The following is a 20,472-nucleotide window of genomic DNA, read 5'->3' as shown; positions in this document are numbered from 1 at the left end:
TAATCACGTTTGTAGGTATAAGATATAAAGCATTTCTAATGTTATCTTGAGACAAGGAGCTCAAATATTTTTGCAATATGTATAAATATAAAAATCAGAGAGAGTCAAAGCTTACACATTTGCTAAACTACTGTTTGAAAAGAAAAGTCATTTATAAGAAGGAGGCAACTAGTTCATGGTAATTCCAGATACTTTTAAAACCACGAAGTGGGAGTTTTAACCCCACTCCTTACTCCTGAACTCAGAGGCAAGCTTATTATTATTTAAAAAAAAAAAAAAAAAAAAAGGCAGAAATGTTACTCAGACTGGAAACCACATAGAAACAAAAAGGTTTCTAAGTAGATGGATGTGTTTACACTTCATTAAATTTTGTATTTTATTTCTAAAATAGAGGTTAGCTGTGCAATTATTTCCTGGATATTAAGTTAATGAGCATGAGATTCAAATTACGGTTCATAATACTACACACAAATATTTTTTTATTGTATAATCCTCTAAATACCTGGAAAAATAATTTGTGTTCATGTAGGAATATTCAAATATTACCATTTTACTTAGTTAATTGGCTTAATTATGCAATTTATTCATTAAATTTAAAATTACAAGCTATCAAAATACCTAGCAGCTCTACAAACCCATCTGAGGAGTGGTGGTTTATTCACCTTCCTAATCCAAGCTCTCTGATAAGTTCTGTGTTGGGCAAGAATTAACGACAGAAGAGCTGCTTACCATATAGTAACTGAGGTTTTTCAAGATGTCAGCTTGAATCCCACCATAGGTGTGCATGTGCTCAGGATCAATGGTCTTTTGATCCATAGTGTCTATCAGGGCCATGCATGAGCCCCCTTTGCCTCCTTTTGCTCCCATGTGAGGGCAGAACAGCCACACACACACCCCCTTCCCCCACCAGTGCCATCAGAAAAAGAAGTCTATTAGTGGAGGACTCCTAAATTGGAGCTTGAGGGAGGGTCATGGGCTATACAGTGACAACATCTGGAAAAAAAACCCAACAGTTACTGTAGGGTAGATAACCTCTCTCTCTGCTGACAGAGTGGATCCCACAGTAGATAATTGGCAAGTAGTACTCCTTCCTCCTCCCATACGGTAGAATGAGGAATACCAGCTATATCAGTCAAACCATGATTGTAATTCTGCTCTCCTGAACTTGGTAGTTAAGTCCAATGCATTAGGTTTGATAAATGTCAGTGGGTTACTTGACTTCACTTGCAAATTTGGGAAATTGGCACATTTCTGAAGCAGGCAGGCAGGCAGATGTTGGTGGAGCGAGTCTTGATGTTCGGTGGAAGCCATTTAGTAGCACAGTAAGATGTATAGTGTTATCCACTTAGATATTCTTTGTGATGAGATGGTCTGGCCTTTGGAACGGCCATTTATAGCCAAAAATAAATGGAGAGAGAGTCTGAATAGTTTGATTCTGACAACGTAGTAAAGTAAGGCACAGGAAACACCTAGTATGTAGTTCTGTCTCTCATGACATAGCATGGTGCTTCGGGAAGAAGACAAGTGAACTGATTGATATGGAACTCTGGGGATGAACTTAGGGTGAGATTTCAGCACCACTTTCTGAAGGGAGGGTCAGCCATAAGTGCTTGAAGTTCACTCTCCTGACAGACATAATAGCAACTAGGAGACGATCTTCAGAGTATAAAGCAAGCAGAATTCTTCAAGTGGCTCAAAGGGAGGCCTTGCAAGTCTCAAGAGGATGAGGTTGACATCCTAGGCAGGAGCAGGTTCTCTGACCAGTTGGCAAGAACGTAGTAGGCCCTTGAACTTCAAAACAGTCAGGTGAAAGAAAATTGAGCACAACTATATAGGAGGATGGCAAGCTGAGAATGTTGTGAGGTGGACCTTAATGGAGTTGAACAAAAGGTCAGAGTATTTTTATTGCAACAAGTAGTTGAGGAGCATCTTCAGAACCGTAGCCTGCACAGGGTATGTTTCACGACACATATCAAGAACTTTTTTATATTGAGAAGTAAGTCGCTGCTCAGTGTCTTCTTCTCCTGTATCAGGAATTCCTGGACTTGTTTACAGCAAACCCTGTCTGAGGTACTTAAACATCATCTAGGCTGTCAGTAACAGGGACTTCAAGTCTGGCTGAAGCATCTCATTATGGTGCTGTGAAACCAGATCCAGGCAGCCTGGGAGCTGGATAGGCAGTAGCTGGACACCTGTAGCAGGTCTGTCAGACAACTCTGCGTAGATCTGTCTCATTTGACTTTGAATATCATCCTGGGGATGAGGGAAAATTGGTAGAGAGTAGGGCTGTCAAGCGATTAAAAAAAAAAAAACCATTTGCAATTTAATTGCACAGCTAAGCAATAATAGAATTGCATTTATTTAAATAGTTTTGGATGTCTTCTACATTTTCAAATATATTGATTTCAATTACCACACAGAATACACTTTATATTTATTTTTTATTACAAATATTTGCATTGTATTTGTGTTGCCATGCGAATGCCTGTTCTCACTTTCAGGTGACTTGCCAGTATTATTGTGTTTTTAAGTTAATTGTGGTTTAAATTGATTGCTGAGGAGAGGGACAAGATTGAGCCTTTAAATGAACAAACCAACCTCACACTTCAACTGCAGTCCCCCTTAATGCATTTGCCTTAGAACACAGCGGACAGAGTTTTTACTAGACAACCTTTGTTGTGGACTCTAATTTAAGACAACCTGTCTCTCATCCCTGAAATGCCTGCTCTACTTGAAAGTTGTGTTGTGAATATACACTGCACATGACTTTTTACTCTCTTTACTGTTATGCTCGCCAATTTTTCTGCCTGAAGTTAGAGTATTTATTGAGAGAGAAGTCCACAACATAAAAGGATGCTGCAACCTTTTACGTCACCATTCAAATCAAGGTGATTGAGAAAGTGCAATGGAGAGCCACCACAATACTTCAGGTCACTCAAAATGTAAAGGATCTTAAGAAGGGCTAGAACAGGAGTCTTATCCAACACATTCACCCTGAAGACAAAACATATTTAAAAAAATAAAAGGCAAGGGATGAACAAAAGACAACCCAACCCTTTGCAACCGATTCTCAGTGCTGCTCCAATCAACACAATAGGAATAGAAATCACCTGCAAAAGTTCCCTGCTCAGGATTCCCCGGTTGTGGAAATCCCCAATGACCATAAAGTCATGCCACAATGGGGAAAAGAGGGAAGAAGAGGAAAGGAAGAGGAGTGGCTGGAGATGTAACTCAAACAATACAAAGTTAATGCTGAAGAAAATGGAAAGTTGAGATTGACTATTTTAAGATTCCTTTGCCTTCAATGTTCCAAATTTTTTCTAACTGGGAGCTCTCTCTTTTTGGGAGAAGTTGAAAAGGTAGGTATGTCATAGATTTTAATGCTGATGTGTTTTCTCTGCATAGTTTATCTATAGGTTTTTGTTAAATTAACAGTTGTGATGCTTTGTATTTAGTTTTTAACTTTGAAGTTTTTAAGACACCTTGTACATGAATACATCTAGAAGTCCAGGATATAAAAATTTAAATAAAAAAGGCATACAATTCCTTTAAAAGATCAGACTAAGAAATTACAGCCCATTTTAAAATGGATTTTTTGCACAGGGAAAGAGAAAGCACACAATTTATTTCAATGAGATACTGATTTCATACTTTTATTTGTAGAAACATATCCACAATCTACTCCATAAATTAAACATACTGCTTATTTTTCAATGAAGCTGCTTTCAGGATGTTTGCACATTTTAAGTCACCTATGATTAAGAAAGTTACCATATACACCCCAAAAATTCCTCCTTGAGAAGATGCCGTAAGATAAGCAATATCACATCCACATTTTCTGAAACTACCTTCACATTTTTGATCATATATAACCTACACAACTTGCAAAATGTTATTAATGCAGTTTGATAAGCACTCAACCTGCTATATTCAAGGAAATAGCAATCCCCATCACTTTCCCCAATATTCAGACTACCAGAGCTGCTCATATTGTGGTTCACAGAAGTCCTACAATTAAGATGTGGCTAGACAAAACACCAAACTTCAGTTCAAATCAGACAACCCCAGGATTGGTTCAAGGAAGAAAAAAACCCTTAACTAAACAAAGCATAATTTACCCACAACCCCCCCCCCCCACACACGCAACCTCAATCCCAAACTAGAAAACAAGTATTACTGAAGCCTTCCAGAAACAGGATGTAACCATAAACACATTCCAGTATAATTATGCCACTCAAAGCTCTCCAGTAAATATTTGACTAATTCATCTGTCTGCCAATTTGTCTACAAAGATTTACTACACTAGATACCAGCTTGACTTCCTTCTACCAATAAAGAGTGTCATGTGACTATTGTAAAGACCTGTTTACATCATTCATCCATATAATCTCAAGTATATTGTGTTCCTGCCTATAAACCTAGAAGATATGAATAGACAAAATGTGTAGCTGCACGCATGACATACAATAGCTGTGTCATGCTACTGAAGTTTTAAGTTTCAGTTACTTCTAAGTGAAAAAAAATCTGACATTTTAGATTGAACATATGTACCTTGCAGGTGCTCTTCTTTCCTACTCTATAGAGAGTATATAGTTAACACTCTAAGAAGTTCAGATATGCCCTGCCTTATTAAAAAAAACTTTTTTTCAAAACACTGGATATTCAGCCATATTTAAGTGACAATTTTTGATATGGGGTTTAAATCTAGGAAGTAAAGAACATTTCCTTGAGCTTTTTTCTGTTAATTTAAGGATTTTGAACCACCAGTTTATTAATAAAGACAGCCCCAAACCCTGACATTAAGCCTTTGGGCATGTAGCACATTTGGCTGCCAGCACTATACTTAGTGGACCTGGATGGATAATTTTACATCAAATCCCTCACAAAACCGAACAAAAGTTCTATATGGCTGCCTTAAAGCTTGCAACTTTTGTAGAAGTTGTAGCACACAGAGCAGTGCTTGAGATGGGGTCTGTTCTGTCTTGGAGTGGAGTTTGCTTGCCCATCATGGACAGAGCCGTCCCAGCAGAGCCAGAGCTTGAAGATAGTGGACTTACACTTGTCTTTTGGGATTCAGGTGATGTGGGAGTGGGGCACTAAGACCCACAACAAACAGAAGCTCAGTGAGCTTTTCTTTCCCTTAGATTCAACAGCCACAAACCTTGGTAAATAATTAATTAATATATGGAGATGTACCTATCTCATAGAACTGGAAGGGACCCTGAAAGGTCATTGAGTCCAGCCCCCTGCCTTCACTAGCAGGACCAAGTACCGTCCCTTACAGATTATTTTGCCCCAGATCCCTAAAATGGCCCCCTCAAGGATTGAGCTCACAACCCTGGGTTTAGCAGGCCAATGCTCAAACCACTGAGCTATCGCTATCCCTCCCCCAAAAAAGTTGATAGAATATTCGGGTTGGAGGGGACCTCAGGAGGTCATCTAGTCCAACCCCTTGCTCAAAGCAGGACCAATCCCCAGACAGATTTTTACCCCAGTTCCCTAAATGGCCTCAAGGATTGAACTCACAACCCTGGGGTTAACAGACCAATGCTCAAACCACTGAGCTAGTGTGCCAAAGTACAGGTGAATTACCTTACCTAGTTAAAACATGAACAGAGTCAATTTTCTCTAACTGCATTCCTGCCTGATGTTAGCTAGAGTTACAGTTAGCTGCAATTGTTATTCATCCATCTATTGGCCTACTATTTTTGGGTGGCAGGCAAAAAGATGTACTTCCATCCAGAAAGATTTTAGCTCCAGAACTGAGGATATGCACTTTCCCTACATTGGGTAACCAAGCAGGCAATCTTTGAAGAATATCACGAGGTTCCAGTGTTGATCTCTTTAAATGTGACAAGATTTCTCCAAGTACATTCCTTTACTCCTTCAACAGCTGTGTGTGTGATGAGTGGCTCTCATCTAAAACCCCATTTTTCAGAAAAATATAGCTTAAAACTTTTTTTTGGTAAAAAACAGACAAAACCCCAAAATAAGTATAATTATGATTTGTCAGGTATAATTTAGCAAGATGCAGACTCTGCCTTTTTATCTAAGACATCTTTAAGTTTTAATAAAGTCATATACCACTGTGTAGTGCTTTCCACAAACAATAAACCCAATAAAATACCCTCAAGTTTCTCTTTGCCAGCTTAGCCAGCAGGAGCAAAAAGTTAATCACCTTATGCAGGAACGATGCTTCTTCAAGATGTGTCCCCCTATAGAAGGCCAAAACACTAATGGGAAAAAATTGTCTCAAAATTGTACTCCATTTTGCTTATTTTGCTAGCTTTGAATTAGTAAGAAGAAATTGTTTTGAATTTATTCTTTACTGATTGTGTTAATGATTGTTTTTAGAAGGTTAAAAGTTTTATGGCTGCAATTGCCTTATTTACTGTTTGGTGTGAGTGAAGAAACAGCTGCGGATAACTCCCAGTAACAACCCAAATAATGCTGATTGGAGCAACCTTGAACAGCTCCGGTGTAACACAGCAAGGTCCAGAGACTTGTATGGGAACTTATTACTATAAAAGAAGGGTGTATTGCCATGGGACTTTGGGTTCGTTCTGCATCAACGTTAGAGCTTCAAACGCGTTCGACAGAGCCCAGCTTCCCCTCCCTCATGTGCAGTTTCAGCTGGCCATTGAAACTGACCGAGCAACAGTAAAGACTGTTAACTATAAGATCCAGCTGCAGAATCTTGTGTATGAGAGAGAGAAAGGAAGCATATGCTGATTTCAATGCTTAAATTGTACTCTCAATAAACACGTGTATTGCCTTATCCCCTATAAAAAGATTCTGTGCGCTTCTTATAAGCATAACACTATGGGTACTCCACTGTAGGTGTGTGTGAGCCCACATGCTGTTGACTGGAGAATTTCAACAGCAGTCGGTCTTGCCTGCCTGCCCACATGGCACCCATCTGCCCATGAGGCTAGCCAACGTGTATGGGCATTCCCTCCTCAATTCCTTCTCTACCACAGAGTCAGTGGAACTCTGAAATAGAGGGGAGGAGGGTGGATCATGGAGCACCCACAGGGCGACATCTCCAAGAGCCATTGCTACTGCACTAGGTAACTTCTTCAAAGTGTCCCTATGGGTGCTCCATAATAGGAGACTCCTGAGAAGTACTCACCGCTGGAGGCTGGGATTCGGAGTCTAGTCTGATACAGAGGATAGTACTGTGGCCCGAATTGGGCATCTGAAGCCGAATCACTCAGGATGGCATAGTGAACTGCAAAGATATGTGCAGATGCTCATGTAGCTGCTCTGCAGATCTCGGATATGGGGATACCTTCAGAGAAGACCATCAACAAGGAGACTGACCTTGTGGAATGCATGCATATTCAAGATGGAGGTGTTACCCTCCACACACAGCTAATAGAGTTTAATATGGCCAGAGACCCTCTTGAAGAGTCACTGAGCTGAGATCGCCACACCTTTTGACTTATCTGCACTGTAGAGAAAGTGTCTCACATTTTCTAAAAGGTCTTTGTTCTGTCTAAGTAGAAGGCCAAGGCCCTTCTCACATCGAGCGTATGCAGGATGGCTTCCCTGTTAGCTGCATGAGGTTTTGGATAAAATGCTGGGAGCTGAATAAGTTGTTTCATGTGAAATGCAAAAGTCACATTAGGAGTGAACTTTGGATGTGGCCTGAGTGTGACATTGTCAGGGAAGAACAGTAAAAGGGGAATGCGCCATCACTGCCGCTATCTCCCCTATTCTTCTGGCAGAGGTAATGGTGATAGGGAACTCTGTCTTCATAGAAAGGTGAGTTAATGCATAACTGGCCATGGGTTCAAATGATGGTCTAGTCAGGCCCTTGAATGCAATGGGACCTCAGCCTAGTCGAGTGGGGGCCCTGGGTTATGAGAAGAGGTTTGCTATATCTTTAAGAAACTTCTTCGTAGTTGGGTGGGAGAAGATTGTGTAGCCTTTTATCTGTTGGTGGAAGGTTGAGATTGCTGCTAAGTGAACCCTCAGCGAGCTGACAAAGAGACCCTATTTTGTTAAGGATAACAGGTAGTCTAGGACCACTAGGAGGATGGCTGAATCAGGGGTAACACCCTTGGGTTGGCACCATATCTAAAATCTCTTCCATTTTTATACGTAGGTATGACGAATAGCACCTTTTCTACTGTGCAACAGTACCTCCTGTACTTCCTCAGAGCAAGATGCCTATGTTGTGGAACCATGAAGGAGCCATGCTTTGAGATGTAGGCCCCGTGGACTGGGGTGGAGGATGTGATCTTCGTTCTGTGACAGGAGGTAAGGGGTAATCGGTAGGGTCAGCAGTGGACTTAATGATCCCTTACCTATCACAGCTGGCATGTCAGTCTGGACCAGGTGGAGGCAATCAGAATGATGTTTGCTTTCTCCCTTTTTATCTTTAACTTCCAGCAGCAGAGGGAACAGGGGAAAGGCATAAAGACAACCCTTATCCCAAAGGAGGAGGAAACCATCTCCCCTGGACTGTTGTCCGATCCCCTTTCTGGAGCAGTACTGTGGACATTTCTTGTTCTGGTCAGTTGAGAACAAGTCTATCGACGGCATCCCCCATTGCTGTAATAGGTCATGCAGAATGGTCAGCTCTATTTCCCATTCATGGCGATCGGGAATTTACTGTCATGTGTATTCCCGGTAGGTAGGCCGCTAATAGTAGGTTGTTATGGGAGATGCACCAGTTCCATAGCTTCAGAGCTTCCATGCACAGGGAATGAGACCTGGCTCCTCCTTGCCCGTTTATGTAGTACATACAGGTCATGTTGTCCATCATGATCTTCGTATCCGTGTCCTTGATCAGTGGGAGGAAGTGAGAGCATACATTTCAAACTGCTCTGAGCTCGAGCAGGTTGATGTGGAGACAAGAAAGAACAAAATACTGTCAGGAACAGCCATACTGGGTCAGACCAAAGGTCCATCTAGCCCAGTATCTTCTCTTCCAACAGTGGCCAATGCCAGGTGCTTTAAAGGGAATGAACAGAGCAGGTAATCAAAGTGATCCATCTCGTTGCCCATTCCCAGCTTCTGGCAAAAAGAGGCTAGGGACAACATCCCTGCCCATCCTGGCTAATAGTCATTGACGCCCCTATCCTCCATTAATTTAATTTTTTTTTAAACCCTGTTACAGTAGTCTCTGATGGGGACCATTTGACCTGTATCATGTGACCATTGACATGTGCTCCCCAGCCTATGAGGGACGCATTGGTGGTCAGGAGAAGGGATGGGGCTGACTGAGTGAACAGGATCCATGTGCAGACATTCACTGGGTCCTTCCATCAGTCTAAGGATTTGCTGGGAATGGGTGATGGGGATGGATCACTTGATGATTACCTATTCTGTTCATTCCCTCTGGGGAACCTGGCATTGGCCACTGTTGGAAGACAGGATACTGGGCTAGATGGATCTTTGATTTGACCCGGTATGGCCATTCTTATGATTGCTTGACTCTGGTGGTCATTGAAAGGAGCTTGCTTATATTGTATGTTTGGTCTGCATACTGAACCAAACCATGCTTGGAGGCATCTCACGTGTAGGCTGGTCTGAGCAATGACCGATTTGCCTGCGGCCACGTGCCCCAGAAGCTGAAGGCAGTGCCTGGCCGAGACTTGAGAACTAAATTGTATGGTCTCTATCAACGAGGAGAGACTGAGAAATCCGTGATGTGGTATGAGTGGCCTCGCTGGAATAGAGTCAAGGTTGCTCCTATAAACTAGTCTTTGAACTGGTCTTAAGGTCGATTGTTTGTTGATCTGCAGGCCCAGACTCAGAAACAGGTCCCATGTCACCTGAGCGTTGAGCCTATGCAAAGGATCATGCCCTGAGAAGGCAATCATCCAGGTAAGGAAAATCATGATGCCCTGAGCGTGTAGCTGGGCCGCCACTACCAAAAGGACCTTGGAGAATACTCTGGGGGCTGATAAGAGGCAGAAAGGGAGTACTCTGTACTGGTATGGTTCTGGCCTAGCATGAAACTGAGGTAACGTCAGTGCCTCGGTATGATGGAGATGCGAAAGTATGGGTCTTGACGGTTGAGGACCAAGAACCAGTCTCCTCCTCCTAATTCTGGGATGATCGTTAAAAGGGTGACCATCTTGACTTTTTGCACTTTTATGTATGTTGAGTGCTCTGAAGTCCAGTATGGGTTTCCAGCCTCCCTTTTTCTTCAGTATCGGGACGTAACGAGAGTAGAAACTTTTGCCCCTGAGGTGCATGGGTACTGGCTCTAAAGCGCCTAACCTGAGGAGATGATTCACCTCTTGATATAGAAGACTCTTGTGAGAAGGGTCCCTGAAGAGGGACAGGGAAATGTGTTTGGGAGGAGGAAGGGAGGAAGTGGATGGCATATCTACTCTGGACAATTTCTAACACCCACTTGTCGGAGGTTATCCGCTCCCAGGTGCTGTAGAATGGGAGGAGAGGATTTCCGAAAGGAGGAGTGGGGATTCCCAGCGTGAGAGGACAAGGAAAGTGTTCTATCGGCACCTCAGCAAATCCCTCAAAACTGCCGCTTCGAGGCTCAGGGATAAAACGAAGACTGTTGTGGCCCCAATTGTTCACCCTTAGAGAATTTTGATTTCTTTCTCTGTGGCTTGTACGATCTCTGAGATGGATAATGAGATGTGTACTGAGATGATCTGGTCTTGAGCTATAGCTGAGGGCTGTATTTTCTCTTGTAGCCCGGCACGTATATCCCCAGGGACTGAAAAGTTGCTTGAGAGTCTTTCAGCGTGTGAAGGGATGCACCGGTCTTCTCGGCAAACAACTTTGTTACTTCAAAGGGGAGGTCCTCCACTGTTTAGATCTCCTTAGGGAAGCCGGACAAATGGAGCTAAGAGGCACTCCTCAATAACTGAGGTAGAGATGGACATAGGAGACTGAAGTGTTGAGAGTCTCTGGGTTAGGCTAAAAGGGGTAAAAAACAAGGGAGATGTCATGCTAGGAGTCTACTACAGGCCACCTAACCAGGTGGAAGAGGCTTTTTTTAAGCAACTAACAAAATCATCCAAAGCCCAAGATTTGGTGGTGATGGGGGACTTCAACTATCCGGATATATGTTGGGAAAATAACACAGCGGGGCACAGACTATCCAACAAATTCTTGGACTGCATTGGAGACAACTTTTTATTTCAGAAGGTTGAAAAAGCTACTAGGGGGGAAGCTGTTCTAGACTTGATTTTAACAAATAGGGAGGAACTCATTGAGAATTTGAAAGTAGAAGGCAGCCTGGGTGAAAGTGATCATGAAATCAGAGTTTGCAATTCTAGGGAAGGGTAGAAGGGAGAACAGCAAAATAGAGACAATGGATTTCAGGAAGGCAGATTTTGGTAAGCTCAGAGAGCTGATAGGTAAGGTCCCATGGGAATCAAGTCTGAGGGGAAAAACAACTGAGGAGAGTTGGCAGTTTTTCAAAGGGACACTATTAAGAGCCCAAAAGCAAGCTATTCCGCTGGTTAGGAAAGATAGAAAATGTGGCAAAAGACCACCTTGGCTTAACCATGAGATCTTGCATGATCTAAAAAATAAAAAGGAGTCATAAAAAATGGAAACTGGGACAGATTACAAAGGATGAATATAGGCAAACAACACAGGAATGCAGGGGCAAGATTAGAAAGGCAAAGGCACAAAATGAGCTCAAACTAGCTACGGGAATAAAGGGAAACAAGAAGACTTTTTATCAATACATTAGAAGCAAGAGGAAGACCAAAGACAGGGTAGGCCCACTGCTTAGTGAAGAGGGAGAAACAGTAACAGGAAACTTGGAAATGGCGGAGATGCTTAAAGACTTCTTTGTTTCGGTCTTCACCGAGAAGTCTGAAGGAATGCCTAACATAGTGAATGCTAATGGGAAGGGGGTAGGTTTAGCAGATAAAATACAAAAAGAACAAGTTAAAAATCACTTAGAAAAGTTAGATGCCTGCAGGTCACCAGGGCCTGATGAAATGCATCCTAGAATACTCAAGGAACTAATAGAGGAGGTATCTGAGCCTCTAGCTATTATCTTTGGAAAATCATGGGAGACAGGAGAGATTCCAGAAGACTGGAAAAGGGCAAATATAGTGCCCATCTATAAAAAGGGAAATAAAAACAACCCAGGAAACTACAGACCAGTTAGTTTAACTTCTGTGCCAGGGAAGATAATGGAGCAAGTAATTAAGGAAATCATCTGCGAACACTTGGAAGGTGGTAAGGTGATAGGGAACAGCCAGCATGGATTTGTGAAGAACAAATCATGTCAAACCAATCTGATAGCTTTTTTTGATAGGAGAACGAGCCTTGTGGATAAGGGTGAGGCTGTGGATGTGGTATACCTAGACTTTAGTAAGGCATTTGATACGGTCTCGCATGATATTCTTATCGATAAACTAGGCAAATACAATTTAGATGGGGCTACTATAAGGTGGGTGCATAACTGGCTGGATAACTGTACTCAGAGAGTTGTTATTAATGGTTCCCAATCCTGCTGGAAAGGCATAACGAGTGGGGTACCGCAGGGGTCTATTTTGGGACCGGCGCTGTTCAATATCTTCATCAACAACTTAGATATTGGCATACAAAGTACGCTTATTAAGTTTGCGGATGATACCAAACTGGGAGGGATTGCAACTGCTTTGGAGGACAGGGTCATAATTCAAAATGATCTGGACAAATTGGAGAAATGGGCTGAGGTAAACAGGATGAAGTTTAACAAAGACAAATGCAAAGTGCTCCACTTAGGAAGGAAAAATCAGTTTCACACATACAGAATGGGAAGAGACCGTCTAGGAAGGAGTACAGCAGAAAGGGATCTAGGGGTTATAGTGGACCACAAGCTAAATATGAGTCAACAGTGTGATGCTGTTGCAAAAAAAGCAAACATGATTCTGGGATGTATTAACAGGTGTGTTGTGAGCAAGACACGAGAAGTCATTCTTCCGCTCTACTCTGCTCTGGTTAGGCCTCAGCTGGAGTAGTGTGTCCAGTTCTGGGCACCGCATTTTAAAAAAGATGTGGAGAAATTGGAAAGGGTCCAGAGAAGAGCAACAAGAATGATTAAAGGTCTTGAGAACATGACCTATGAAGGAAGGCTGAAAGAATTGGGTTTGTTTAGTTTGGAAAAGAGAAGACTGAGAGGGGACATGATAGCAGTTTTCAGGTATTTAAAAGGGTGTCATAAGGAGGAGGGAGAAAACTTGTTCACCTTAGCCTCTAAGGATAGAACCAGAAGCAATGGGTTTAAACTGCAGCAAGGGAGGTCTAGGTTGGACATTAGGAAAAAGTTCCTAATTGTCAGGGTGGTTAAACACTGGAATAAATTGCCTAGGGAGGTTGTGGAATCTCCATCTCTTGAGATATTTAAGAGTAGGTTAGATAAATGTCTATCAGGGATGGTCTAGATGGTATTTGGTCCTGCCATGCGGGCAGGGGACTGGACTCGATGACCTCTCGAGGTCCCTTCTAGTCCTAGAATCTATGAATCTATGAATAACCACAGCCATGGAGATTGAGCATGCTGCCAGGTCTGCCATATCCAGTGTGCACTGCAGAGATGTTTTTGCCACCAGCTGGCCTTCGTTGATAATGGCCAAGAAATGGTCCCTGCAGGAGTCCGGGAGTTGGTCAATAAAATAGTTCATCTTTGCATGGTTCTGATAGTCATATTGGCCAAAAGAGCCTAATAATTCACTACCGTAAACTGGAGGATGGCTGAAGAAGAGACTCTCCTGCCAAACAGGTCTAAGCGCTTCCTGTCAGTCATATGGGATAGATTTGGATTGGTACTGTCAGCTCCTAAAATTAATCATATCCACTATGATGGAATTCAGAGGCAGGTAGGTAAATAAAAATTCCATGCCCTTCGACGGCACATAGTACTTTTTGTCTGCCTGCTTGCATGTCGGCGGGATGGATACCAGGGTCTGCCATATGACCCTAGCAGGGTCTAGGAGCACTTCGTTAACCTGGAGAGCCATCCTGATAGAGGTGGAAGAATGGAGAATGTCCACCAATTTGTGATGAGGCTCAGTCACCTCATGCAGCTGTATTTGCAGGGCTTCACCCACTCTTTGAACTAAGTCCTGAAATGATTTAAAGCAAGGGTTCTCAAACTGGGAGTTGTGACCCCCCCAAGGGGGTCTCAAAGTTATTATGTGGGAGTCGCGAGCTGTCGGGGTATGGGGATGGAGGCTGATTCACCTCCAGCATTTAGAATAGTGTTAAATATATTTTTTTTAAAAATGTATTTTTAATTTAGAAGAGGGGAGTCACACTCAGACTTGCTGTGTGAAAGGGATCACCAATACAAAACTTTGAAAACCACTAATTTAAAGTCATCTACCAAAGATGGCGGGGGGAGGAGATCACTGCCTTGTCAGGTGAGGACGAGTATCTTCCTTTTCTGCCTTGGCCTCCATTTCCTCCCCCCAATAGTTCAGGAGGGTCCAACACCTTTGATGCTGCTACTGAAGGAGGATACCTCTTTGCCTGCTGGTATACAATGCTACGGGCCTGTGAGGCTTGCTGTCTCTGGGCCTGCCAGGGGTCCCATTACGGCCATTGCAGGTAGGGGGCTGGCGGCTGGGAACCATGGCTTCCTGAACCACAGAGGTTGAGAGCCTGGCTGGTACGCTTGTTGTCCATGGTGAGAATGAGGCCCATAAGGTGGATAGTATGAGCGGTGAGAACCTAAGTGCTCTGGCTCACTATTTGAGTCCAAATAGGAGAGAGGCGGTGCACGGCCTGGAGATGTCACTGAGTCCGCTAGTCCTGGCGAACTCTGTACCGGAACCTGGTGCTGGAAGGGGAGAGTCTGGTGTGTTGGGACACTGAAAGGTCCAATGCGCACCTGTATTCTGTCAGTGTGGATGGTACCAGTATCTGTGCCAATGACTGCCAGTGTCAGGAGGCTTGTACCAAGGTTGTCGGAGACATGGATCTGGTTATATGGTCCGTCAGTGCCCACACGCACCGGGGTCAGTGCTGGTGGCCTTGTGAATATAGCTGTCCCTGGGGCGGAATATCTGTTTCTCATGCCCCTACAGTCCCTATATTTCCTTGCCCATGCCCATTGGGTCTTCAGAAGCTCCAATTGTCTACCAACTCGGTACCCTGCATAGGTACAAACTGTAGGTGGCTTCGGTGTTGTCACTGAGCCGGAGACCTTTTCTTATACGTCTTTAGTGAGTGGCACATCTTCTTAGAATCACCTGCCTTCAATGTAGAAGATTGCGGTGACAGCTCTCGCTGGGACTCCAGAGGTTGAAGGGCCAACTCCATGAGCAGGAGTTTTAGCCATAACTCTGTCCTTCCTGGACCTGGGTTTTAGCTGATGGCAGCAACCACACATATGGATTGTGCTTCTCCCCGGGACAGCGAATACACTGCGAATGCCCACTATTACTGGGATGAATTCTTTGCAGTTCTGACACTTTTTGAGCCTGGGAGCCAGACATACCCTTGTCCAGGGCCGCCCTCCCCGCTCACACCAGGCTTGGCGGTAGGCAAACCCTTTCTTTTTTTGACACAGCCAACTTAAAAAAACCCCAACAATTAAGTTGTAAGAGAAAAGGTGCTTCAAAGAAGCAAACATTTGCAAAACTACAGAAGTGAACTATACATGAATGCATCCGAAGAAGTGGGCTGTAGTCCACGAAAGCTTATGCTCTAATAAATTTGTTAGTCTCTAAGGTGCCACAAGTACTCCTGTTCTTTTTGCGGATACAGACTAACACGGCTGCTACTCTGAAACCTGTTATACATGAATGGACTGCTCTAGCTCCATCTCTAGACTAGAGAAGAATCTGAGGAGGGAATACCAGCACACATCAGCTAGCCTTATGGCCGGAGGGGTACCACACAATCAGTACGGACTGCTACTGAAATTCTCCGACAGCATGGGGACATACACACACCTACAGTGGAGCACCCATAGGGACAGTACTCAAAGAAGTTGAAGATTATTGTACAGTGGGTTTTTAAAAGAGTTCTATAACCCACACCACAATATGAAGATGCTGATGTGTTTTAAACTACTATTGTGGGAAAGCTAAGTCAAACAGATGGGTTTTGCATTCAGGTCTGGACACAGAGAAAGGGGGGTCATTTTAATTGCACCACAGCAAGTTTCATACTCCTAGTCCAGCTGCTGAGAGAGTTCTGTCTCCCGCTGACACACTTTTTTTACAGTGAAAAACCACTGTTATGTGAGGTCATGGTCATAACAGAGATTCTCTCCTTATGGTTAGTTTGTGTACTGTGCAGAGCTTTGAAAAAAATATTGGTACAGCAACCTTCAACTGGGTTCTATTTGATGGGAAAGAAATATAGGGAATAACAAATTTGTTGTTATCCTAGCAACAGTGGAGTAATTTTTCCCAGAAAGTTGTGGGAGAAGGATAACCCTTCTCTTCAAGTGACAGGAATCTGCCCAAAGACCATAGCAGTTCCCTCGTATCCTCTCACAGCCCATATAGTTCAAAACCCTTCCCTTCCCCACATTTCTTCCCCTTTCCTCCTGCCAAGTGTCAAGTTTACCCTCCTCCCAGCAGGCACCTTATTTCCCTCAGTGTCTCCATCAAATCCTTCCCTTTCACTAGAAGTTATATCTCTCTCCAGACGCTCTCACTAGTTTCCCATTCACTGTGGAGTCTGCCAGAATGTAAAGACATGCAGAAGAGACCTTTGTGGGGAAAAATACACACATCTTATACCGTCCTTGCATATTAAAGCAAAATAGGCACAAACGTTCTTTTAAAACCTTTAGACCCAATTAAGAGAAGGCACAAATTCCTCATAGGCCTACCCTATGTTCGCATACTTGCTTATACTAGTGTGAGTAAAAACTAAATTAAGGGTCCAGAGCAATACTGTACTTGTTAAGTTGTCTAGTGGGAGGTGGTGAGAAGTTTGAACACCAGGAATTCCTGACTCATAATCCTAGCTCAGGAGCCAACTGCCTGTGCCTTTGGCATGCTACTTAATTCGTTTCCCACTTAAAAAGTGAAGATGATTACATCACAAAGGTGAGGTACACACTGGCTGCTCCGTGAAGTTCTTTGCATCAGAGTGTCTAACATGGTTAATATTCCTAGCGGGGTTGGAACACTTTTCAAGAGTTCTGACTACATGAACTTCAATAACATTGGAATAAAAAACAGCTCAGAGTACTTTATAAAAGAGAAAATGTTGGTCAACTAAATCTTATTTATTAAAGCTATCACTTTTATGCCAACACAAACAAGCACACTCCTTAATATGAACCAACTTCCAGAGAAGGCTACTAAAAAGTAAAATCACTATGAATGACAGCTAAAGATATAAGCATTCCACTAGTGTCCTGACAGCTCACTCAAAAGCAAACCCAATTAGTGTATATAAAAGACATTAGGATACACAAAAGTTAGGAAATGTTTCAGCAAGCCCAACTCTTATTTCAGTAATTAATGTACAATAATTGCTTTGTTACTCACTGAAATGAGAGATAAGCAAGTCAGTAAATGTACATAGGGTCAATTTATAGAAAAATGTTTGAGTCTGTTAAGATGCCTACCCACCCTCAAAGGCCAAATTTTGAAAGGCAGCTGTGCTTTTGGAAAAAGTAGCAAAGAAAATTTAGCAGTTATAATTACATCATCGACTGAATTCAAAAGCTATTGTGCACCGTGAAGATAAGCCCTTTGTTTGTGGTTGTTCTTGTACAAATCTTAACAAGTTTGAAGAGAAAAGTACTACAATTCCTTTTCAAGTAATATGTACTACAAATTTAAATTCTTTGTAGAAACTGTGGGTTTACTTACTGGGTTGTTTTTGAATTTTGTTACATTGTTCATTAATTCCCTCCACACTATACAACTTCAACCTAATCCTTTTGGTTGTTTTTCTTAAGACTGAGGAAGCAAGAATATTAGAGAGGAGACTCAAAACCAAGTGATGAAACACAGAATTACCACAGGACCAGAAGTCATCCTGAACCCTCCTCACAAAAACCAGGACTCTCTATAAACACCCACGGGGGAAATTTTTGACACAACAAAAATTAAAGCAGAGCCCTAAAGGAAAGAGGAGGCTTAGAAAGGAAACCATGAGGTCTAATGAGAGATATTTAGAAATTGCCATCCACATCCAAGTGATAGTCCATCTGTCTAACAGCAGCCAGGATCAGGAATCAAATGGAGAATTATGAATTAACCTGCCAACAGACGTTTCATCCAAACACTATCAGTTTCTGTTTTGCTTATACCATGAAGCATGAGGGTTGTATCATTATGCATTTATCAGACACAAACAACTATGAAAAAGTTCTAGTTTTGAATTTTGGAGTTCTGGATTTATTCATTTTTTGAATCCTACTAACCTCTGTCTCAGTGCTACTTTGTAACAATAAGTTAATGAGTAACTAAAAGAAATACATATATTTTTAACTAATCAAATTTTAAGATTCTAGCCCTTCACAATTTTATTCCTAGATTCTTGTCGTGCAAAAGAGTAATTATTTCATTTGCCATTTGTTATTTTGTGTGCTTTGATATATTTCCCCCTTATTAGGCTACTCTCTAAACAGAATGCTTACTGAATGAAGTCATACCAGGGTAATATCTGGATGTAGTTATTTTATTGATGGAGAGTAAAAATAAGGAAAATTGAAATCTTGAGATGCGGCTTGCCAAGCAATGCAATGTTCAGATACATCAGGAGAACAGAAGCTCAGAAGCCAGGTTGGACTATTATGGAAAAAAAACCATGCAAATATGGGATGAAGAAAAGAAATTAACTCTTGAGTAATTGTAACTATTTTTATTCTTGACAGCATTTGCCTTTTTAATCTGACATCTATTAATCACAAGCAGACATCAAAAGGGAAAGAAACCCTTTCCTCTTTTTCCCATACAGATGAGTCTTCTTTCAGAATCCATCCCAATATCTCATTGATAATACATCTCTACTCCGATATAACATGAATTCAGATATAATGCGGTAAAGCAGCGCTCCAGGGGGGCGGGACTGCGCGCTCCGCAGATCAAAGCAAGTTCGATATAACGCGGTTTCACCGATAACGCAGTAAGATTTTTTGGCTCCCGAGGACAGCGTTATATCAGGGTAGAGGTGTAGCTTTTCCAGACAGCAGTTTACCATTACTTAAGACTATGAACACTATTACTGTGGAGATCTACAGGCAAAAAGCATAAAGTACTGACTTGCATAAAATAATTTACTCACAGAATATGCTCACCAAGAAAGAGGGCAGCTAAACCTGTTTTGTCCCTTTTCCCCCAACACCTTTGGCAGGGGTGACACAGGAAGACGTTAAGTTTATAGGATTCAAGTCTTTGATTGTATAATACACATGCTTCTTTCATCCTTTAATGCAGTGGCTCTCAACCAGGGGTACACGTACTCAAGAGGCAGGGGTGAAAGTAATTTACAGGACTTACCGGTATTGCTGGAGTCCTGAGGGGGCGTGGCCTCATCCGGAAGAGGCAGGGCCTCAAGATTTAAAGGCCCTGGGGCACCGGCTGTGGCTGGGAGCCCCAGGGCCTTTAAATCAATCCGTGCTCCCAGCTGCAGAGGTGGCTGGGAGCCCCCAGGGCTCAGGAGCAAATTAAAGGGCCGGGGCTCTGGCCACCGAGGAGCTCCAAGCCCTTTAAATCCCGGCCCCAGCCCAGCTGCTGAAGGGATTTAAAGGGCTCGGGGTCCCCACAGAGGCAGGGAGTTCCAAGCCCTTTTAATCCCGGCCCCAGCCCGGCCACCGGAGCTGCGGGTGAGATTTAAAGGGCTCTGGGCTCCCCACAACAGCAGGGAGCTCCGAGCCCTTTTAATCCCAGCCCCAGCCCGGCTGCCAGAGCTGCGGGCGGGATTTAAAGGGCTCTGGGCTTTAAATCCCCGCTGCAGAGGCTATGTAAAGGTCTTCCAGGGTGTACATCAACTCATCTAGATATGTGCCTAGTTTTACAACAGGCTACATAAAAAGCACTAGAGAAGTCTGTGCAAACTAAAATTTCATAAAATTACTTGTTTTATGCTGCTCTATACATTACACTGAAATGTAAGTACAATATTTATATTCCAATCATTTTATTTTATAAATTATATGGTAAAAATGATAAAGTAAGGAATTTTTCAGTAATAGTGTGCTGACACTTTTGTATTTTTATATCTGATTTTCTAAGCAAGCAGTTTAAGTGGGGTACACAAGACAAATCAGACAAGGGGTACAGTAGTCTGAAAAGGTTGAGAACCACTGCTTTAATGGACTGCAACTATTCCATTGGAGAATATTCTGTTTCTTTAAAATGGAGCCAATCTTATTTTATCAATTACAAAAAAGTGAATATGTGCAGCAATTTAAAGCCATAAGCCATGAACACAAAGAAAAAAGGAATTTTCTGTTTAGGAGAACATAGGTCTACTTGCGAAACTTCTAGCTAAAATGCTAAATTTTAAGATGTTTTTCCATATCAGGTATTAGCTTTGATACCTTACAACACAATGTACCATCAC

General features: G+C 42.5%; 1 protein-coding gene across 3 annotated transcripts in view; it reads right to left on the bottom strand.

Moving 5' to 3' along the window:
* WASL (WASP like actin nucleation promoting factor) overlaps nucleotides 1–20,472 on the bottom strand; it is an 84,023-nt gene that overhangs the window by 42,074 nt on the left and 21,477 nt on the right. The window contains exon 1 of one of the 3 annotated variants that reach the window (XM_065555857.1): nucleotides 730–831. The exons of the other annotated variants lie outside the window; for them this stretch is intronic. Coding sequence (XP_065411929.1) covers nucleotides 730–816 — 87 coding nt within the window. The 5' untranslated portion in view covers nucleotides 817–831. Of the gene's footprint in view, nucleotides 1–729; nucleotides 832–20,472 lie in introns of those variants that run through there. 3 annotated transcript variants of the gene reach the window in all.

The sequence above is a fragment of the Chrysemys picta genome, chromosome 1, assembly GCF_011386835.1.
Source record: "Chrysemys picta bellii isolate R12L10 chromosome 1, ASM1138683v2, whole genome shotgun sequence".
NCBI classification, from domain to species: domain Eukaryota; kingdom Metazoa; phylum Chordata; order Testudines; family Emydidae; genus Chrysemys; species Chrysemys picta.
The sequence above is the reverse complement of the archived record's forward strand: the minus strand, read 5'-3'. Positions and strand labels throughout refer to the sequence as shown.